Source organism: Sturnus vulgaris, chromosome 25 (genome assembly GCF_052056855.1).
Source record: "Sturnus vulgaris isolate bStuVul1 chromosome 25, bStuVul1.hap1, whole genome shotgun sequence".
NCBI classification, from domain to species: domain Eukaryota; kingdom Metazoa; phylum Chordata; class Aves; order Passeriformes; family Sturnidae; genus Sturnus; species Sturnus vulgaris.
In genome coordinates, this window is record NC_142267.1 from 448,430 (window position 1) to 472,391 (window position 23,962).

The 23,962-nt window shown below is 43.7% G+C and overlaps 1 protein-coding gene across 2 annotated transcripts in view; it reads right to left on the reverse strand.

Moving 5' to 3' along the window:
* Nucleotides 1–23,962, reverse strand: part of PEX14 (peroxisomal biogenesis factor 14) — a 67,561-nt gene that overhangs the window by 43,186 nt on the left and 413 nt on the right. Inside the window, exon 2 of one of the 2 annotated variants that reach the window (XM_088178664.1) lies at nt 21,016–21,063. The exons of the other annotated variant lie outside the window; for it this stretch is intronic. Within the exon in view, the coding sequence (XP_088034790.1) occupies nt 21,016–21,063 (48 nt within the window). The remainder of the gene's footprint in view (nt 1–21,015; nt 21,064–23,962) is intronic. 2 annotated transcript variants of the gene reach the window in all.

Genomic DNA, 23,962 nt, shown 5'->3' on the forward strand with positions numbered 1-23,962 from the left:
ACTCAGAGCTGGGGATAAGGCAGGGACTAACTGCAGAGCTGGGGATAAGGCAGGGACTAACTGCAGAGCTGGGGATAAGGCAGAGACTAACTGCAGAGCTGGGGATAAGGCAGGGACTAACTGCAGAGCTGAGCCGTGCCCAGGGTAAGGCAGGCACTAACTGCAGATCTGAGCCGTGCCCAGGGTAAAACAGGGACTAACTCAGAGCTGAGCCTCACGCTGTAGGTGAGGGAGCTGCTCCCCTCTGGGACAGCCATGACAAGGTCACCAAAGTCCACAGGACCTAAGAGAGATGCCAGACAGAAGGTCAAAGCTTAAGAAAAAGAAGCAGCTTTTTAGAACTTTCCATGACAGTTCCCAATTTCCACAACTTGCTTCTCCCTTCTTACAGGAGGAAGCTTAGGGATCACTGGGTGTGCTGTGAAATTAATGATGTTGGAGCTGTCACTCCAAAGGAATGTGGCAACCGAGTGTCCAAGGTGCTCACTACAGCAGAACTAGGACCAGTCCCTGGCTCCACAACTGAAAAAGATCCATGATCCAGGTTCCAGGGGAGCAGACGACAGCACCTCTGACTCTCACCTTCCTCTCTCTATCCCTGCTGCCATTCCTGCAGAGCTCAAATACAGCAGCTTTCAAAGAAATCCCTTTTAGCCCGCTCCCTTCACACGTGAACAATGTAGAAACCAATGAAGCTGTAATTTATTACATTTTCATTCTTTTAACTGCAGGGCAGGCAAGGACTGCAGGACGCTCATTCACGTGTTAGGGAGCTGGAGAATGACGTGAGGATACAAGTCTGTGTCACACCTAAGAATTGTGCCTTAAATTCACTATTGAATGGGAGACTCCAGAAGGCTGAATCAAGCAGAGATGCACCAGAACAGGAGCGCTGTTCACACTTACTCAGTTCTTTCTAATTCCACAGTCAAGGGACTGGACAAAGCCAGTGAACAAAGGTTTAGATTCAGTCCAAGAGGATCGAAAGTAGAACCCATCTGGAGAAGAAGCTATGAAGATGTTTTAGACTGAAAAGACTCAAATGACAGGAAAAAACATCAAGTTACTATTCCTCGAACCTCCTATTCCAAGAACCTAATTTCACAGAATTTTTTAATAATAGGGAATGTAGATTAGAGAATGAATGTTTTCCTTTCAGCAATAAAGCCCCAAACAATTAGGGCTGAAGTCAGGGGGCTGAGATGACAAGGAAGGACAAGGAAGATCTGAATGAGAATAAATATAGGAGATACTGGAGGAAACTATCTGGTTCACCAGAATCTAACAAACAAAAGGTTTCATGTTGAAAGAAGCTGGAAATTGTGACAGGTGTACAATAAATCATGCAAACCACAGCAGTTGGGAAGAAAGAGCAAAAGGAGAAGCACTTGAAACACTGGAAGACCTTTTTGTAAATTTATTTTTTTTTACTTAGAGCTCTTTGGGACAAGAATGGTCTTTTTCCTCTGTATTTGCACAGCTCCTGGTGCTGGTCTGCAACTAGCCTCCTCGACATTTATTACAACACAAATAATAATAAAGACTGAGCAGACCATGCACTTTGTTCCTGCTGTTAATTGCCCCATTAAGGGAAAAACCAAGTCAGGGGCAAGAAGCCTGATTGGCCAGAGCTGCCCCGTCTGTGGGGACTGCAAGTGGAATAATTTTATAGATTCAAAAGCAGCTGCGTCCCTTGTCTTTGTCCAGTTCTCAGCAGAACAGAGCTCACATCACACAATCCCTCCTGCAAATCTAAGCAACCTCCATGACCAGCCTCAAAAGCAACTGAGCTTCCTTGGCAATTCTTATGTTGCTTCCTCTATAACAGGGGTGAAACACAGTAAAATGGCAAACATGAGGAACATTTCCATGGTAGCTGTCCAGACCATAAATATTCTGCAAACAATGGGCCCACTTCATTTTCCCCTGGGGTCAATCTAGCATTGTTCACGGATGTTACATTCACTGCTTAAAGAAACAAAGCAGAGAAGTGTCAGGACAAATCCAGGATGCTGCTCAACCTATGCAGCACTGTGTGTACCAAAAAATGCAGCGTACTGATCACCTACTCTTCTTTCTCAAAACACCTGAGTAAGATCCCATCGCCCTAAACTGAGTTAAAGCATCCAAGAGAAAAGAGAATTAATGCTACGGAGAATTAAACTGACGCCTGTGCTCTTGTCCCAAATTCCTACATAGAAATTTGGGTCCAAAGCAGGAAGGCCTGAAAAATCAGAGACGGTTCAAAACAGCACTTCTACTAGGTTCTATTTTTCTTAAACCTTGGCACAGCCAGCATATGTCAGGGACTATTATAATTATGCTCTTTATGTGCTGAAAAATTAATAAACAATTACTCACTTCAGGAAAAAAAAGAAAGCAGCCATTTCCTTGACAAATGCTGCAGAAAGCATCAACAATCTCTCTGAAATCTGGGTCCACAGCAGGGAATTAACACCGAGGGAAGAACAGCCACTGCTGCTACAGACTGGAACGACTGGAAACCCAAGGCTGTAATGCACTTTTCTCAGGAGTCTGCACCTGATCTAACGGAGCCACAAAGCATTTTTATATTTTTGTAACAGAAAAAAAAGTACATGCAGTCTTTAATGCTGCTTTGGCTCAAGTACAGGTCCGTCAATCGATTTCTATCAAGCCACAACGTCCAAAATTTGGTATTTGAAATGCCCTAGTTTCAAACCCTCCAGGGCCAAAAAGGGCTTCTACACTGCCTTCGTGGCTGGAAAACCTCTGCTGTGGTAGGAAGTCAAGCTCACCTTCCCAGGAAACCATGAAAAAGATAAAAAATACACTTTCCTGAATAAATGAAAGAGACAGCAAACATCTTGGACCTTGATAAATTCTCATATAAATTTATTTACAGCCTAAATTTTTACTGAAACTTGCCATTCAGTAAGTTCTTCCCTAAAATACTGGCAAGAACTATATTAACTTCCTTGAGAATCCACAGGGAACTCTGGTGCACTTGCACTGAAAGGCTTCCAATATTCTTTAAAAAATTAAATAAGCTAAATAAATCCCGTGCATCCCTTTTTAAAGCAGACCCACAATACACAGTCTTCTCCCCACCTTAAATCAATGGTAACCCAATTCAAATGCCTTAGAGCTCTGTCTGAGAACTAGTGGAGAGATCAACGCTTTTTATCTGGAGGATTATGGATCACTCCCTGGGTGACTAACACACCCATTAGAACCACCACAAAGGGCAGCTGCTCCTCCTCCCACCCGACTTGAGAAAGCAGAATATAAAACTTCACCCCTTCACGCTGCCGTTCTTCTCCTGCCTGCCTTGTTTCATACTCTAAACACACCAAGATTTATTAACCTTTACAGTAAAAACAAATAAAATGATGATGAAGTAAAAACACAGTGATGTAAGGGCTGCAGCTAGCACCGTTTATCTGTGGAAATCCAATTAGTGCTCAAGTGGCAGAGATACCTGGAAAAGTGCTCACAATCGAATCAAAAAAAGATACAAAAACATTAACCTGATGGCTAAAAACTCCACATTTAAACATTTAAAGTAATCAGGGTGCTTTTATTGAGTATTTTCTATATTTCATTAGGTCCCAAATTGACGAGGAACCCCAGAGATGCATTTCCTGGGCTTTTGGATCCTTAAGACCAAACGCTTGACTTTGTTGTTGGTGTTGTAAAACACAAAAAGAAAGAGTGTTTCTTGCTAGAATAGCAAAGTTGTGCAGCAGAAACGACAGCAACAACTGCACATCCAGGAAATGCTGGAAAGCCTATGAGGATGTTCTTTGATCTGAGACATTCATTCTGTACTCAGCACGACGTGAGCAGAAATGCTGCTGTTGTTTGAAATATTTCTGCACATAGGAATATCTGGATTTCCCTGTACAGTGGTGCTTTACCAGAAACTTCTCTCTCAAAGCCATGGCCCGTGTCCCTTGGCTGGGAAAGGGTTGCTGCAAAGACAAGCACCCACTGCACACCTTGCTGGGCTCCAAAAGGAGATGGGAACACAACAAACAGAGGAGTCGAGCCCCCAGCAGCAGGGCCCTCAGATTAGGTCTGATTACAGATTTACAGAAAAAGCAGCCAGCACAACGTCCCTGCTGTGCCCTCTGAACACTCTGACTCTGCCAGCATTAAATTCACTTACATTTATTAAAAGAGGAATCAGGAGAGAGTCACTGTCAATGAACTGAAGAGCAAACTTCTGAGTAACAAGCTGTCTAAAAGCACAGAACAGGAGACAATAATGTTTCACAATTTTGGGAACATCTAATAGAACCTTCCCCACAGGTTTGGTTATGGCAGAACATTGTACTTGCCCTCAGAACCCATTTCTGTGCACTGCTCTCAGGCTGTACAGAGTCCAATATACACATCCAGAACAGACTGCACTAAAAGCAAAATAAAATGCACTAAAATTCACAATTCACAAATTTAACTTTGTTAAAAGAAGTAAACTTAATTGAATTATACAGAAAAATAGGTTTTATTTTGTATTTTTCCATCTATTTTCAAAAATCCTAAGTCTTTATCACCTTTGCAGGGATATTTAATGACACTGTCGGGATTTTTACTTCATGATAATCCTCAACTTTCTTTCTTTGTAATATGAATCCACTGCTCAAAAATAAATTTAAGACTCAAGAATATCATATGAACAACTTGGGCTGTACTTGGTACCAGAAAAATAGTTATTTCTTGACTTTACTGTTTCCCTGGGCTGCTACTCCAGCTCAAAGGTTCTGAACAGACTGGCTGTATTTGTGGTATTCCCTTTCTGCAGAGAATATTCAGGAATTAGCTTTCACATGCTCCGCAGTGCAATTTGTCTTTGGGGAGAAATTTCTAATCTCTAACTTTTGTGCTTGGTATGTAGCAAATTACAAAGAAGAATATGATACCCAGAATTTGAACGCTGAAATACAAAATGTTTAACATAAAAACTGTAGAAAAAATATCCTGCATCAAACAGATCCAACACAGCAACATTTACACAGCAATATCCCCTCCTCTCCATCCCCTGTAACCAACAGGGATGAGAACGGGGTGAAAATCAGTGGTGAGAGACCTCCTGCTCTTGTCTGGAGTATAAAGAGTCCTGGATTATTATTCTGCATTTGCATGTGGCAGCAAATGTGTAAATGTTTTAATAATACAAGAATCCCAATAGAGTGGAGGAGGAGGATATGAAAGAAAGAAATACAAGGACATTTACTTTCTTGAGAGTGAGATAGAAAGGAAAAGAGAGAAGGAAGATGACACGATAAGGGACAAAGCTTTTCTGGGGTATATCTGGAAAAAGCTAAAAGAGAAATCATTAGGAAGCCCATAGTGCATCTACAATGATACAGTGTGGATCAATTCATTTAACACTGCCCTGTACATTTACAGAAAAGTACTTTTGATATAATAAAGGCTCATAAACACACAGAAATTGGGTTAGACCTGTTTCAAATTCCTGCCAAACAATGGTTCAGAAAAATGAAGCTCTATTTTAATTAGCTCGACTCAAGAGTGATTTGATAACAGCAGATGCTGTCTGGATGCTTTCAGCTTGATGGGCTCCACATACATGAACTTAAGAGTGGCTTTGATGCAATTAGGTATCTCTCTCTCCTTTAACATGTGCTAAGCTGAACCAGTGGCTTGTGTCTATTTAACATCTTGAACTGGAGGGACACTGACACTCCTCGTCATTCTTCTCCAAAGGAGAGCAGCTAAAGTGAAGAGAAGCAGCTTATTTGGGGCTTACCCACAGCTCCAGCAACTTGAGGACAGAGAGGAGCAGGCACCAGTTCATGGCTCACAATGCAATATTAACATCTTAACATTAGGTCTGTTTCTAGCACAAACCAGGCTTCTGGCGTGTCACATTTACAGGCTTGGTTAGTCCCAGTCAAAAACCCGCCCTGTCAATTGCTGCTTCAACTCAGGTCATTTTCTGTAAAAACAAGAGGGATTCAATAACAATTCCACACGTCCCTTTCAGTGCAGTGTTCCCAGAAGATACTGCACCATTAGAGGGGCTTCCATGCAGTCATGGTACAGCTCTCCCACCTACTGTCCACTGCTTCCTTTTAGAGACAACTTCTATTCCTGGAAATATTTGTGCACTGACACCTTAGAGGCGCCTTTGCCTCTCTGAAGGGCTGTACCTACCTCCCTGTGCAGCCAGAAAGCACAGGCACTTGCTAAAGGACACATGCAACATAGGAGCTGCTTTAATGCACCAGGGACAAGGCTAATAGGAGGTCTTGATTTGTTAATTATCTGTCAGTTTGTCACAGCTGGGCTGCAAGGAGTGGGTGAGGGGGAATCTTTCTGCTTGGTTCTTTCTCTAAATGCTGAATTAGGCTGTCAAAACCTTCATCCCACCACAAGACGCAGTGAAAAGAAGAGCCAGACTATCCTTTTCTTCTTCCTTTTCCCAGCAGGATCTGCTGCTTCAGATGTCCTACCCTCCCACCATGAGTGCAGAAATGTATATTGCATATAGAAAATGACCTTCACACCATCACACCATGCCCCGTTTAGTCAAGGGACATTAGCAGACCTGAGCAGGATAAATCAGAGAGGAAATCCCAGTGCCAGGGGAGCACACAGGAGGCATTTATTTCCTAAGGAGCCCTAAAATTGCTACCTGCTTGAATCAGCGATTTCCAAGCAGGGTTTTGGAAGGCAGAAGGCCTGGCCCCCGTGAGAGCAGACAGATATACATGGAGTTAGAGAGATAAAAAGGTGGAGCAGTGTCAAGACTCCCTTTCTTCTCACATCTCTGCCCCACATAATCTTCTAAGTAGGGGGGAAAGTTCAGGCTGTGAAATTGGATAATGTATGGAATACCCCCATGGAGACAAAGCTAGAAAAGCAGAAAGCAGGCTGTGATACAGCAGTAGAATTTACCATAAATGCTTATACCTCCTAAATCCAGCTAAACGTGGCTGTTAAGCCATGGGAGCCCAGGGAGATCCCCACCCACTCCTCTGCTCTCCCGGCAGGCCACGTCCAGCACATCCCATCACCCCATCCTTTCCTCAGCAGGATTATGAAAAATCCCCCACAGGAGCTTCCCACACGCAAGGGACACACCCCTTCCATCCCTTCCACCCCTTCCTTCCATCCTTTACACCCCTTCCATCCCTTCCTTCCATCCCTTCCATCCCTTCCTACCATCCCTTACACCCCTTCCATCCCTTCCTTCCATCCCTTCCATCCCTTCCTACCACAGCAGTGCTGCACTGCCAGGTGTGGGAGGCTCCAGGTCTGCTCCCTGTACACAGGGGCACTGCCTGCTCCAGCTGGGAAAACAGAGGGCATTCATTCTTCATCCATCCACGTCTGCCTTTGTACGGGTGGTCAGAGCCACAGACTCACCAGAACGGGACAAAATGACCATGAACATCCCTCATTTCAACAGCTCAAAAAAGGTGTCTTAAGTTAACATTTGTGTATTTTACACTTAGGACAGCCAAGGAGCACACACATATGGTCAGCACACAAGTCAAATTCTCAGAACAGTTTTCTTCTCCTAGTGTTGGAAAAACTGGTGTTTTTCATCTTTTGATCTAAAATCCTTAGAACTAACATTTCATTTTCTAGTGCAACCCACCCATCACTATACAGAACACCAGCTGGAAGGACAGAAGAAGACCTACAGCTTCCTTGACTGATTATTTGGTCCTGAGCACTCAAACAAATGATACATTTTGCACAGACAGTCCCACCTTCCCCAGATGGGGTCTACTGAGAAATCCACTGGAGGGACAAAATAACTGTCTCTGTTTCATCAGGTGAAGTTAATAGATCCATTTTGAGCAATATTTCCAGAACTTAACCGCAGAAAATAAAATTTGCTACAGCATTGCTTCTCAAAATTTATGCAAGCTTGACTCCCTTTTTCACTCATTTACTGTGGTGGCGCATCCCACATTCCTCAGCTGAGATGGCATCAAGTTCCTTCAGGAAAATAAGAGTTACTGAAGTAAATGCTACCTCTTCAAACTAGGAGGAACAGAGCCCCAAATAGCAATTACAAGTAGAAAGCTGTTTACTGGTGAGTGACTTTGTGACTTCCTTTGAAGCCTTTGCATCCCTTTGGAGTTCTAACCTAAGTTTGAGAAATTCTGCTTTAAGGAACTTAACTATAAAGAGACCTAGCAGTGGTGATGACAATGTGATGACACAGCATTGCTCCCCACCCTACACCTCCAGAGGAGTGCAGGAGCAATTTCCCTGCAGGTCCTGGTGGCACCAGCCCCTCTGCCCCACAGTGATACCGGCTCCTGGCTGCTGGGATGATGCTGGAGATAACAAGCCAGCAGCATTGATAATATAACCAATGCAGCAGTCAGCATTAATTATCCCAAACTACTACAGGGCAAGGCCTCTTAAAACATCTGTCTCTCAATCTTCTGGTCTTTAATAAAATCACCCTCCCAGCCATAGGGTGTAACTACAATTGTACATACACATGTGCATGCAAAAACATAAATGCATAACGAGAGATTCAGGTCCTCATTAAAAAATGGAATAAATAAGAATTCACTAAGGAATTCTGCCCAGCTCTGATTTCCAGATCTGGTTTTGCTGCATTCTTGCCCACAGCCTGAAGAGCTCTGGGTGCCTCCCTATCCCTCTCCAGCTGCACCATCCTCTTCAAATTCAGACTTCTTGCACCTATAATTACTAGGTGCTCTGTGCCAGGCTCCTTTAATTAACCAACCCAACTCTTCTCCCTTTGGGATCAGACTAAGCTCTTTTTTATTAGCTCCATCATTAGCTCCATCAGTATCTAGGCCTAAACACGATACCTTATACCACTCCACGAGTGGGGCTGTAGGGTGCAAATGACCTCCAAAGCACCTGCCTGCAGGAGAGCCAGGAAAAGGAAGGCTATGAACTCAGGAAAAGCGGCACGAGGGGTGGATACAACACCTTCCAAATTTAAGTACATCAGCAAAAACGACACAGCTCAAAATCTTCAGAAAAATGTATTGTGTGAGGGGACTTTGGTGTTCCTGTTTGGTGCTTCTGCAGTGCTGAAGGTGGTTCAATCCAAAGAGGAGCAAGAAGAGAATAAATCCCCTGATTTGTCATTACACTGCAGCCAACCTTCTGATTTTCAGGGCTTCAAGAAAGAGCCAAGCATTCCTGGAGTGCATTACTTCTCCAAGCCTCACTCTCCTACTGACAGTCTTAGCAACTTTCTTTCTCTGAAGCTGTTTCATCTGATTTCTAGACAAACTGCAGTCCACACAGAAAGAAAAAAAACCAAATGTCAGAGTGCACCCTGGCCTTTTGTGGGCCCCGAGATGTCCTGCACGGAAGTGCTGGGGAGAGAAGAGGAGGTGGAAGCAGAAGAGCTGGGAATGCCCTGGGATTTCTGGGGCCAGGTCACTGCAGCTGCACAGCCTGACTTCCCCAGAGAGTTCTCTCAAGGAGAAGCCAGCCATCGATCTCGGGACACACAACTTCCAGGACCGTTCCTTATCTCAGAACAGCTTCTGCCACGGATTCCTGAATGCGCTTTAATGTTTAAATTATTAAATGCATTAATGTATTTACATTATTCAAGTCGTATGTGCATTTTTCTAAGATAATTTATGTATAAGAGCTTGAATGTCCATGACTGTTAATGTCTACAACCCTTCCTGTTCATTATTGATTCTGGAAGGAAAAAAAAAAAGGCAGTGTTTTAATGCCTTATTTTTAATGTATTAAGAGTCTGAATAAGTGCATTCTCTTTTTTCTTTTGTAATTTCATAATTTAAGTAGTGCATTTATTAAACTGACACAGTATGAATTGTGGTGAAGTCTGGCACAGGTCCATGCTGCCAACGCAGCCCAACCGACCATCACGCTACTCTGCAAATCAAGCACAGGCTCAGCTCCTCTTACTCCAGCTTCTACTCCCTACCTGAAATCAGAAGGGACACAGACTATAAAGTCTTTTAAAAACACATTTGCTTTGCTATTTACATGGCTTTTCTCCCATCTCCGTTTTAAGTTGGTGAATTTTTTTTATGTTGTTGATGAACCGTTTGAACGCAAACCTGATTTTTCAATGAGTTTTGACACACATACTACAGCTTTAAAATGTCTACAGTACCCTTTAATCCCTGTAGTTCCCAAGCTCTTGAGAAATCTAAACTGAATATAATTTTGCTGTTTCTACACCACAGTTGTCACATCATAAATCCAAAACTTTGATCACAGGTTAATGTTCACAGGCAAATTACACACAGAAATCAGGTCATCTCCACTGCTGAACCACAGTCACTTCAGAGCAGAATGCAGAGCTATTCAGCAGTAGCTGCCCATCCTGTGTGGCATTTTGGGACATGCCTGCTATAACAGGCAACAGAAACTGCAAAGAAAAAAGTCAGCTAACACACAACAGAGCCACCTCCGCTCTCTCCACCCACACTTAAATGGTGTGTATGGACATGCTCTTTATATATAAACTATGTGTAAATGCCTTGGATGTTTATAGCCAAGAATACTACTTCCAAAGTCCAGTTTTTACTGCCACACAAACCCACTGCCAGCTGAGCCTCCACAGAGCAACAGTGACACCCGATGGCTTCCAGCTTAACCTTGGGACACAATTCCCTGGGAGGAGAATCCAGGGGTTCCATTCCCTCTGTCGACGCGGTGGCCCCAACTCCAATCACCTATCAGAGCAACTCATCAAGGAGCTGAGCTGCAGAGAGATAAAACTTGCTGTACGTAGGCACTGTATGTAATTAAGAGTGTGCATAAGTTTCACAGTACATTCTGCATAATTACAGCCCTGCCTGGCACCGCTGCCAGTGCGAGCATGAACACACACGCACACACATAATGTATGCACAATATTGTGCATATGGACTTGGGAAAAGACAGCGAACAGTGAAAGTTGCTGGCTGTTGTTTTAAGAGCTGACTCTGCCATTTCTAAGGTTAAGTTTGTGTTTTTTTGCTGCTCATTACCATTCTTTAACTGTTACAATTTATATCAGCATATAATGTTAAATAATTACAGGGAGCGGAGCTCACTCTAGCGAGGATATAAATGCGCTGTGGGATTCTACAGATTTAAACAAATAACACTCACAGCAGGGGGTGAGCAGATGAATTAGCATTAATATCCTGCCTGGGAGATCCCAGTGCAGTGTTATGGCTTAAATACAGATCTTTTCTGTAACAGTCAATATGACAGCTACTACCAATACAGCCCAGCACATCCACCAGTCAATATACAGCTGCAGCTGAAAGAATGCCCTCGTAATAATCCATACAGCAGCCAGTTAAAATAAATAACTTCCCTTTAACAGTCTATATCACAGCCAACTGCATTAAAACCTTCCCTTTTAAGGTCTATACAATAGTCAGCTAAATGGAAAAACTGGCATCCTTCTTGGCAGCTTCCGAGGGAAGTCAGGCACCAAATGGGTGAGAGACTGAACTCTCCTTTCGCTCTTGGGGACGAGGGCGTCCCTCGGTGTCACGGTGGGGGATCCTGCTCTGCTGCTCTCTCGGCTCACAGGGGAGGACAATTCAAGCCTCCAAAGCACTACCTTTCACAAGCAAGCACATTTACTTTAAACAATAAAGACCCAAACCTATTTCTTTCCCGACTGGAATAAGGAATCAGAGCCGAGCTGGCCAGCAGTGGCCAGCACACAGATGTGTGTTTCCTCAGGGTAAAGGCAATGTGCTTTTTCTAGCACTTTTACCACCAGAGAGAGATATCCTATCTCAGCCTAAAAGCAGAACCCAAAGCTCTCTGTTTTAAATCAGTAGCTGCTTTTTCACTCTCTAACAAGAAGCAACAGGCTGAGGTAGGCTGAGAGTCTGCCTCTTTGGACTAGAGCACAGCCTTTCATTGTGCAACAGCAATTGCAACAGACCCTAATATAAATCATGACAGACATGGTTACAAAGCACCCAAATCTGAGAACTGAACTGCAGGATCCAGACCCATGGCCAACTCTGTCTCAAGGCCACTTTTACACTTGGGGTCAAATCCCGTTCTCACATTTCAGATTTAGATTTAAGATTTGATAGATTTTATCCTGGTACCCCTCTACTGGGATGGAGTGGCTGTAAATTTGCCCTTGAAATTAACTGCAAAACAAACCTGCAGAATTTCAACAAATTACAACAATACTTCTTGAGGCAAATTAAGAAGTAAAACACAAAAAAAAGTCATAAAGCACTTAATACTGAGCTTAGAGTTTACAAACTGCTGTGCAAGCAGTAATAAATCTCTAGAAAATTAAATGTGTAGCTATTTTCGTATTTTCCATACTGCTACGAGATTTTACCAATAGAGAATTTTGCCACTAAAATACTGCATTTGCTACCTTCCTTTAAATGAAAAGAGATAGATGACAATTTGGTTAGAAATAGAAATGATAAAGTAGGAATTGCATTTATTTTTTTAAAACTCCACAAATTCAAAACATCTGACTGCTTCCTTTTTAAGAAACCTGTCCCTTTGGGTATATATTAAAAAATATAAACATAAACCAGGGGCCTACAGTCCCACCAGATGTTTGGCACCTGGAGTCTTTTCAAGTAATTGATTAAGAAAGTAATTTTTTTTCAAGTAACAGGAAAAAATTGTGTTTAAAATCCTTCACATTTTCAATGCTGTAATTCTACTTCAGATTTGAAGGGAAGACTGCAGCAACAAACTCATTCCAGCTTATAGCCTCCCAAATTAAAAATAAATACACACCACCCCTACTCCAGAAGTCATGGTTTGAAGCTTTGACCATATTTTGCAAAATGACAGTTATTAAAAACAACAAACATGCATCACTGTGAGTCATCTGGTTTCCAACTTCTGAGTCAAAAGGGGCTGATTCCACACAAACTGAAACCTGGCTCTCCGAGGACTCGCATGTTTAACGATTTGTATCTCTGCACCACAGCTTCAGAACAGGATGTGGAAGAAAAGAATGAAAAGGAGGGAGAAAGGGGAGGGGAGGGGAAGAGAAAAAAACACTTTTTACTGGTCCCAGTGTCGCTGCAAATAAAGACCACGTCAAGATTTAAACCATAATAATGGAAAGGCTATAAGGTCCCTGCTATAATGTTTCCTCTGATATTCCCTTTCATAAATGTTCTCTTTATGCTGCCTGCTTGGCAATAATACATGTAATGTTTGTGAAGCAGCCCCGCTGGGGAAGCTGCAGCATATGAAGCCTCACACAACACACATTAGAAGCCAGGCAGTTCATTTACCAGTTCCACAACTTTCCTGAGCTCACCCATCATCTTCAGGGAGAATGCAACAAACCTGAGGAGACAAGCCCTATAAAGCAACCTCCAAATATGTTTATTTGGAAACAGATCCGTGTGTGCCAATGCATGGACATGCAGCTGCCTCCTCCTCCAGTGCAACACCTTTCTGGGCTCCCAGCTCCTGCAAGCACAAGCAAGAGCCCAAACCCACTGAGCTGTGCCAACGGGACCGGTGGCACCTGAGCTTCCTCTTGGCACAGACAGGGCAGGACCATTCCCCCAGGGAGCTCAGCTCTGCTCCCCAGAAGGAATGGCCTCAGCAGCCTGGGGCACTGCTTGCCTGGCAGGGGCAGGGGGACACAGCAGCACCTCCACAAGAACTTGGGCTGCAATCCCGTGGGGCAGCAGCTCTGATTTCCCAAGGGACTGATGGCTGTTCAGCAGCTGACCATCAGACTGGAAAGTAAGCCCATCTTCATGGAGTTGTGGCAACCTGAGCCAAGAAAGGGGTTCTCAAAAATCCAGTGTTGGGGTCGGGGGCAGGCTCATCTCAGCCCTGTCTGTAATTCTCAATCACTGCACAGAAAGTATTTATATCCTGTTGGCAGCATGTGCAACCAATGCGACTCCCTGTGTCAGAGCTGTCAATTATGGGCTTGACTTATGAGGAAAGATTAAATGAGCTAAATATGTAGAGCTTGGCTGAGAGACCGGGATGGGGGTGGGGGGAAGGAGAAATGATGTGATAACTGTCTGCAAACATCTGAAGGGTGCAGATGCTTAAGGAGGAAAGGAAACACTTAGGATCGCACACAAAACAAACAGAAGCAAGCTGGAAGACACAGGAGATTCTATTCTCACTGTAGAGCTGGAAATCTCCATTCCAGCAAGATGTCCTCTACTGTGGAACTGCATGCCAAGGAATTCCATCACTCAGGCCATTCAGCCTGACAAAACACCAGAACACTGACAGCTGAGGAGAATTCTGCTCTAACCAGAAGATGAAACAAGTAATGTAAAGAAGTGGGAATATTGTGAGTCCCCTCTCTGGCTTCTCTCCAGCTGTAAAATCATTTTACTAAAAAGTCATACATATTTTCTTTGCTATTTTTCCAGACTGACGCTTGTCAAAGTGTGTTACAGGATCACAGCTGGGAAGAGGACACAGCTTGTACAATGTAACAGAGAGAGATGCTATGTAAATGTGCACACAAAACAAAAACAAATTAAAAAATCCCAGTAATCGTTAGGCTGTTTGGAAGAATTTACAATGTAACTGACATATGGAGAAAGACAAGAAATAGGAAAAGCAGTGAAAATTCCTTGTAAATTATGATGGTCAGGGACTCCAAATCCAAGATTTATGCCAACTCTCAACTTCCTACTTTGGCAAATCTTGGTTCTGAAGTGCTGGCATCAGAAGAATCTGAAGAATGTATTCATGTGCGCTGTAGAGAAAGTTCTTTCAAGTTCCTGAATATTCTGCCTTTTGTGCCCCTGCTACCTCATTAATGTGATGAACATATCTGAGGCATAACAAACGTTTTCAAATGGCATAACCTCCCAGGTAAGAGGAGGAGATAAAGGCCAAGAGGAAGGAGGAAGGCAAGAAATGAGGGAAGGTATCCCACGCAGGCAGCTATGATCCTACATGGACCCCAGGCTGCCACTGGACTCTTTTTGGTCGCAGTAACAATGACACAGGCGGTGCCTGGGCAAAAGGAGTCCAACTCTCCAGTGGTGTTAGAGGCAGCAGAGGAATTAACAATCTCTAGCAACATTTTTCAGAGTAGGAATTTAATACTGTGGAGTCAAGAGGCACTCCAAAGAACAAATTCCTGCATAAAGTTATTTCAAGAAGCTGAAAAGGCAGTCAGTCTCTCTGGTGAAGTTCTTCAGCTGGTCCCTCCTCTCCTCAAGCACAGAGAACTGTGGGCAATTGCTGCCCTCTACAAGCTGCTCTGCACATAGCAAAGCTCGCACATCTGGAGCAGGAACGGTGCCTTTATCCCACCTTGATCCCATAACCACTGCCAGTGCGGGCACCTCTCTGCTGTGCCCCCATGCCAACACCTGGGGTGCACACAGCAAAGTGCTCCCAATCCTCCTGCCAGCTGAGCAAAGCAGCACAGGAGCTGTAAAATGCTGTTTGTAGGTGTAGCACATTCAGATCCCGAAAACATCACATGAACATTAAAAATTTGGGGTTTTTCAACGGGAAAATCCCAAGTATTAAGTATTTCCTAGCTGTGTGCCAGTGTGTTTTTCCAGTGTCTCAAAACACTGTAACTTCCATTTTACCTTCAGTGAGAGACCTGGGATCTCTGGAAGTCAGATCATACCTAATATTATAGAAAACTCTAGCCTAACTCCCTGAACTTCAATTTCCTTGTGCATTCATAAAGAACAACTTAGAGTATTACAACTATCTTAAATCCATTTTAAAAGTCTTCTGACCAGTGATGTTGGTTTGTCTGAACAGCAAGTAGGAGCTGCTTTCAGAGCTCTTTTCTGCACAAGTGCACAAAAAAAAGATTATTAACTACTAACTCATGCCCCCGTCAGTGGCAGAGGAAGGCTGACCCTGTCCTGGTTGTGCTGCCTCCTCCACTACTCTGAAGTGTCATTTAACCTGTCAGCTCTTGGGGACAGCCAGAGCCACCAGTACATTTCATACAGGCTGATTTGGTCTTAAACCTTCTTTGGCCTGTGACTACTCCCAGTTTCTAGCTCTCATTAATTAATATATAATGCTGTGATCCAAGTTATATCCCAAACTATTACAGTCTATCCTCTTTTAAAATTGAGATTTAAAAGAATTCCAAACTTTTCCACTGATCTCAAATGGACAATTTAACCTGGTATGACAGTGTTTCTTTAACTATGCTCAGTCAGTTTGCATCTGTGCTTGGCACACATTAATATATTTGTCTAAATCAACAGAGTAAAAGGAATCGACAGATTAAGCGAGTGCACTTTGCATGAACGACAAAAGAAGTCAGTGAACATCCAGAAGAAAGAGAGAAAAACAGGCAAAACCCAATAATCTTGAACTTATCAGAAGGTCAAGCACAAGAGAGCTCTGCTTAGTAAATCAGAGAGTTCTCTTTGCAGCAAACCAAGGTTATTGTGCGTGGCAGTCACACACCTCTGGCTCCCTGTTCATGGCCCAATAAACCCAAAATCTGCACAGGAATTGCCCTCCAAGCCTGGTGGAATGATTGGCCAGCACTGGGATCCAGAGCAGCACCTGCAGGAGCTCCCCAAACCAAGGCAGCATCACACAGGAGGCTCCTGGCCGGGCAGGAGGGCCTGGAGCTCCGGCCCCTCTGCCTCTCCTGCTGACAGGGCTGAATTACCCTGACTGATGCTTCCCTGGGGGCTCTAAGTCAGCTCTGGCTCTGGCTGTCTGGAATCCCCTCTGGACAGATTTACTTGCACAGAATCATTCCGTGTACGCCACTGCTAGGAACACACCCGTTGTGGCAGATGAAAAATTTGTACAGTAGACAGGTATAAATCTGGTGTTAAACAATAAAGGGTGGGAAATTGGAAAACAGAAGTGTGATGGGGAGTGCCCCTCCAGCACACTCCAGTCCCTCACATCATTTCTGGGAAAAAAAACTCTTCTCAAAAAAATCCAAAAAAACAAAAAAAAACCCCACCATCATTTTCTACAACTCTAGGCTAAAACCTTTGAAATGTAAAAGAAAGGGAAGTATATTACAAGGTATCCCTTGTGCTCCAGAAAACAAAGTATGTATTTTTCAGTGAAAATATCATTCTTGATTTCATTTCAAACAGTGATTTCAGGCAAAGAAGAACTTAAAAAAATTCTCATGTATCTCATTTTTTGTAGGATTTGACAGGGCAGAAAGAGCATCTACCCCTTCATAACAAGGATATAAATTCTCAATTTGCCCAATGATTTGTTTGTAAAAAATGTGTTTATAAAAAACCAGACTCTTAACTAACATGAACCCCAACAAGCTCTCTCAAATCTTGATACAAATCAGGAGCCTCTCCTCATTCCCATTCATGGTTTTGTTCAAATGGTAAAGACAACAGTATTTGTTAGCACCAGTCTCCATCAACTTCTAATTACACCAGTTAGAGCTAAAAGTAAAATCTCAGTTGCAAAGCTCCTTTCTCTGAAACCCAAATGAAATTTTCTGTACTCGCACTCTACCTGAGAGGAAGCCTTAACAGAACAGATAAGGTGTAAAATGAGACAACAAACCAGAAAGGATTTAATAATTCTACTGTCTGTCACTCACTGCAGTGTACCCTGTGATGTTTGCACAAAAAGGGGAGTTAAAAAGTGTTCTGGCCATTACCCTGACCCTTAAATATTTGAAAATCAATTTAACAAAGGGTGGGGGAAAGCCACGAGGGCTCCAGCACATTCCAACAAACTCTACACTAATTGCTATAGAGGCAGCAGTAATTCTTGTTAACTTGTACCTTTCTACAGCCTGTAAAAAAAGGAATAAAACGTCCACATTTCAGTGTTAACTGTTCTCATCTGCAGCAAGAAACAGAGAGAAACAGAATATGCTAAAATAAAAGGAGAAAAATTAAATAATCTGCAAAAGAATCCTGATCCAGGAATTTTGTAACTTAGTGAGCAACCAAGAGAGTGTTTTACATTTACAACCAGTACTTTCACATTTACAACTAGTACTTCTTCTGGATACCAAGCAGCAGCTAGAGCATGAGTATGTTTTGTGAGAGAAAAAACCCCAAAGAAAGAAGCAGCATGTCCAAAGGCCTCACTGACAACTCTCCTTCCTTAGGTTCTCCCTACAGCCCAGGCTCCTGTTGGAGGCTCTTACAGGCACAGCCTTCAGAGCTGTAATTCAGGCTGCAGCAGAAAGCAAAGGTCAACAGAAAAAACATTCAAGCTCTTGAAAGCACCTCAAAAGCAGCACAGGATGGTCAAAAAGCTACAAGACTCTACCAGTGAGAAAGAGAACAAGCTAAGCAGATGATTTAAATAATTCTGGAGAGATATTAGACCAAGGAAACAGATTCCTGATGTAAAGGGGATTTTCTACTGGTTTAACCTCACTGAAAGAGAGCTTGTCCTATGCAATTACATCCTTTGCACACCCCAGGACTTTGAGTGGCTGTAAAAAGACAAACCTATTCCAATTCCACAAGTGTTCAGAGGCTTATCAGGGGTGGCTGCTGCAAGCAGCAGGGGATGCAGCAGTGCTCACTGATAAGCCAGGCTCAAGGAGAAGCTGATCCTGGCTGCTGATGACAAACGTGGCTGTAAACAGCAGCAGAGCGAGATGCTGACACCCTCTGAACACAAGGTTACATTCCCACTCTGGAGCTCCACGGCAGATTTTAATGGGCCACGACAGACAGGCAGGGAAATGAGTGTCTGCTGTGCTGCAGGAATTATGGAATGATGGAATGATGGCTGTGCCCAGCCCTCCCACTCACCCACTGTCACTGTGTAACACACTGACCTCCTGCTAGGGAGGATTCTTCAGTGGGACAGCTTATTGTAAGGACACTGGATAACTCAAGGCATTAATGGCATGGATATGGAGTCTGCTATCTCCAGTTTGGTGGCTCAAAATATCAAAAGTGGGTGGGAGGAAGAGCAGTTTGGATTGTGACATGAGTTTTTAGGGCTGCATTCTGAAGGCCTCAGTAAGGCCATAAACCTTTGCAAGGTACCCTGGAAGACTCAAATGCAGGACACAAAATGATGTGTCAGATTGGCTCTGTACAGGATCCTGCAGAATGCTCAAGTCCTTGTGCAAACAACTAGGAATCCTGGCTTCTCCTGGGCTCCTGCTGAAAGCAGCAGGCTGTAGGCAGGGGTACAGGGTGGGCAGAAGACAGTGCCCCAGTGCACAGGGCAAGGATAGTGTCCATTACAATCACAAATCCAACACAAAACCAGCTTGAGACTGTAACAATTTTGCTGATACAATGCAAGGTGTTTTAATTCTACTGATTTCTCATTTTTGTGTGCTGCTGTGATCCAAACAGGTCTGTCCTGCGAAGCACTGAATCCTTCCACTCACTGATAAAGTCAAAAAGGGTGAGGGGGAGCACAGCAGAATTTGGTCATTGTCTTCCTCCTCTGGACTCCCCAAGTGCTCACCACCAAATGTGAAGTCCAGGCTGACAGCCCCGAGCACAGAGCCCCCCACAGAGCCCTGCTGGATCTGTGCCATGGCTCTCTGGTGTTTCCCTGAACACTTTTATGACACAGCACCATGTGCCTAGAGCCTGGTTTATGGGCCAGGATCTCCTGTGTGTGGAAGGCAGCGTGCAGGATCCTGGCCACAGGGAAGCCACAGCAGGATGGTGGAAGTCAGGTCATCTGGCTCACAGACCTGCACTGCTCATTTAATAAGGCATCTACAGAGGAGCACATGGAAGCAATAATGGCTCATAAACAAATGTGACAAAGACCCTAAGAGTTTACTATTTTTAAAAAGTTAATGAAAAAAATAAGAAGGAAACCTCCACCTTTCAGAGGGCTCTAATTAGCTCACATGCTAGACTCACCATCGTGTGAGTAAAGTTTATATTGGAGTTCTTTAAGTGTATAAATAATTTTATGTAGTAAGAATATCCACCCAACAGAAAGATATACAACTGCTACTCACTTCCTCTGAGCAATTCTGCAGTCACATATACAGTAAGAAATTAATTATATCTAAGGTAATGTTAGAATCTGCCTTGAGAAGGAACAAGCTGTTGACCAGTACAGGCTGTGATGATCTGCTGCCTGCCCTGACCTTTCTAAGGGAGGGACAACCAACTCCTCCAAAAACAAACCACCAAATCCAGCACAAAGCACATGATGCCCATAACTTCAGGTAATCTCATGTACAGATATCCATGCAATTAAGGGATGGCACAATGTCACAAGAGAAACTGCCACTGCAACAGAATTCACAAACAGCCCTTTCATGAGATGCATTAATACTGACTTTTCTCAGTTCATAGTCTTTACTCACATCTCTCTTTTTAAAAAATCATCTCCTGGGTTCTCTAGGTCAGAGTTGCTTGGTAAAAATACTTTGATGTGGCCAGTGCCACAAGTACTTGAGTTTTCTCCCTGCAAACAGCTATGATCAACAAATGAAAGCCAGAGGAGAAATTTAGAGATTTGTATATTTAGGACAAAAGCATTGGCTAAGAATTTTGTCAAGGCTTTAGCTGACTTATAGATGGCTGAAGAGGAAGGAAGGAAAAAAACCCCCAAGGCTGTAAAATACCATATACTGCAGCTCCAGGAGTAGTGGCTCACTTCCCACTCTGCATCACCATAAAAGAGCAAACAAAACAGGGTTCTCTTAGTTATCCTCATATACAAAAAAATCCCAGGGTCCTTTCCAAAATGCTTCTAGAGTAAAGACATGGGATTACACGCACTGCCAGCTGACAAACATTTCTAAGCTCACTCTGAGTGCCTCTGAATACAAAGACAGCTTGAATGAGGTCTCTGAGCAGCAGAGGGGTTTTTGTAAGAGTACAGCACCACGAATCTGGTACACAGGGCTTTCCTCCGACTCTGAACGAGAGCACAGGCCGGGACAGCCCAAGTGAGCCAGCTCTAACCCAGGCTCAGGTGGCCACAGATCAGAACTGGAGGTGTGAACAGCACGGCCACCTGCGGCACTTTACACCTGTTCCAGCACCACCAGCTCCTCGGAAAAGCGAAACAAAGGCTGAAAAATGAGGCGGCAAAGAGAACAACTCGTGCATCAACAAGGACCGGCGTGCTGCCTCTGCAGGAACTCACCAGCGGCTCCCGGGACGCGGCGCTGTCGGTCGCAGGGCAGGAGGCAGCCTGTGGAGCAGACAAACAGTGAGGTGACATTGCCACCGCATGGCCACCGCCAGCCCCCGCGCACGCCCGGCTGTGCTGGCAGCAAGCAAAAAGGTCAGAGCCACAGAAAAAGGTATTCATTCCCCATTTAAAACAGGGGAATTAACAGAATCTGCTGAACTGATTTTAGGGAGCCAGCAGTGAGAGCCAGCAAGACAGATGACATGGGAGTAGTGGCCACTACAACACAAATTTTTTAATACTTCTCCCATTTCCAGTAATGCACCCTTTGTTTTCTGAACCGTTCTTCTAAAGATTTCTAAACAACCATGATTTACTTAAACCTCACAAACTGTCAGCAGTACCAGGACCATCCTTCTTCCCATACTTAATTAAGAGATTAAGTTTTGTCCTCCAATTATAGTCCTCATTTTTATGCATATACCTCACCTTCAAAGTATCTCAATATTTCTTTCTCCTATTTGCAAAATTCACAAAAACAATAATATTTATATTATAAAATAAGTATTTACCACAAGAGGGTGCCAGAAACTCAAATATACTGCAACTCATCTGCTTCCAGACAAGGATCATCACCAGGACCCAGCCAGATCTCCCAGCTGGGCAGGGATTCTCTGGGATCACTTGCCATAACCTCTGGGTGGGAAGAAGGAAGGAAGGAAGGAAGGAAGGAAGGAAGGACCCACCACTGAATTAATATCCTCAGGAAATTCCAAGAGCAAAGTATTTAGCATTAAAGAAGCACCGATAGCCAAGAGAAATCTAAAATTGGTTATCCTGTTCACAGGCTACACCATCATCTTGCTCTTCTCTTTCTTTTACTATAAAAAAACAGTAACAGAGAAACAGGATTTTTTCTTTTGCTTATTTTTAGTAAAGACATTGCTAAAGGCCCAAGGAATATGATTTCTAAACAAAACAAAGTATTTTAAAATCTCTGGCAAGAATATTTATTGCCTTTAGAACATAATTCTATCTACGTAAACTATTTCATTTGAGCTGCAGTACTCCCCTCTCCCTGCATTGCTTGAGGCAATATATTAATTCATGAGAATGAGAAAATTAAACTAAGAAAAACTGATAATAAGCCATAACACATCTGACACTCCCTTTTCAGCATCTAAATTAACTTGATTTGTAATAGAAAACATGATGGGGCCCAAACATAAACATGTTAAGTGAGGCAGTGCCACTACTCACAGTCTCATGTTGAAAGCTTGGCAATAAATAAACAAACATCACCAGCGGCAGAAAGCAAATATTTTATTAAATTCTCTAAGCGTTTAGAGTGCAATGGGGACAACTTTCTACAAGCATCGATGACAGTGTCAAAACTGCAATGGTTGTGTAAGAGGAGTGGTGTTTACGTTCTGTGAGACTTGTAAAGATATTTTCATTGGTTTAATTCTGAACCTGTCCCCTTGAAAAGTCACCCATTGTACCATATATCCTTCAATCATATCCCCTTTTTCCAGGCAAAGCTCTAGGCCTTTCTCAAATTCCATCCAAGCCCCCAGAATCTGAGAGCACTGAACACTTCTCAGAGTTCTGGCTGAGGAATGTGCACCCGTGTGAGACCCACAGGGGCAGAGTTACAGAATCACAGAACGGTTTGGGGTGAAGGGACCTTAAAGATCATCTCATTCCAACCCCCTGCCATGGGCTGGGACATCTTCTACAGGATGGGGACACCTGTCCCCAGCAGGCAGGGCCAGGCTGGGCCAGCAGGAGCAGCCCCTGTGCCCTCTGAGTGGCACACGAGGGGAAGGAGGAGGACGCTGGAGCAGCTCTGGAGGGGTCAGGGCTGTTAATAAGCAAGACTTTCCCATTTCCAAACACTGAACCTTATTCTGAGGTAAAGCAACATAAATAAACGGGGCAGGTTTAAGTGTGCAGTGGGAAAGTACAAAATCCAAACAAAGGAAACTGAATGTGTTTTAGGCAATCACATTTGCCAATTAACCAGATGTGTGTCAGAAACTGCCAGCCCAGGAGACTGCCCAGGTGCCTTATGGACCAGTCACAGATTGTTCCAGGTTTCCTCATTCTGGAAGCATTCACGGGAGGGGATGGACTGTAACACCTGCACCTCAGACTGGGGCTGACGAAAACACCCAGGTGATGCAAAGCTGCCCTGCCCCCTGACAATTTGGTAACTTAGCCTTTCACAACCCACATCTGTGCTGGTTAGCCAAGAGTACAGATTTTATGTAATTTATTTCCATTTCAGTTTAGTTCAGCGGCCTTCCCTACAAACTCAGCCTCCTCAGTCCAAAGTAAAGGGATCAACAGAGAGGTTCATGGTTATTTCACCAAATCTGGACACATTTGAGTGATTGCACATAATAATGTGTCACTGGCAGGCTGCCCTATGTTTCACACAGCCAGACCTTTCCCCTCCTGCTGCAGTGGGACCCTGGGGGCACTGAAAGGATTTTACCAAATCCCATTGGCATCACACACTCAGGAACCTGTCCGGGTGAGATGAAAGAGCTCCAGGAGGTCACAGAATTTGAGGTGGGTTGAGCTTGCAGAGAAATACAAGTGACTGTAGAGCATGAACAGGACAGTGTGAGAGGAAGCCTACACTCTACACTACAGAATCACAGAATCCAGCTCGGAAGAGGCCTTCAAGAAAATAAGAATATATGCTATATACAACTCCATCACGCTTCTGTTTTTCCCTCTGGCTGCCCCATTCATTTCATGCCCCAGTTTAAAAATATCTTAAGCCTTTAGTGTTTCTTGAGCACTCAAACCAGTGAACTTCTATTTCTCTTTTGCTCTCCCCATTCAGTTTTGCCCTTTCACGCACTCGGCTCAAGAACCTCCTTCCCTTCCTCGCATTTGCAAGGCAGAGACAATCTTTTTGCCTAACTAGTCATAGAATCACAGAATA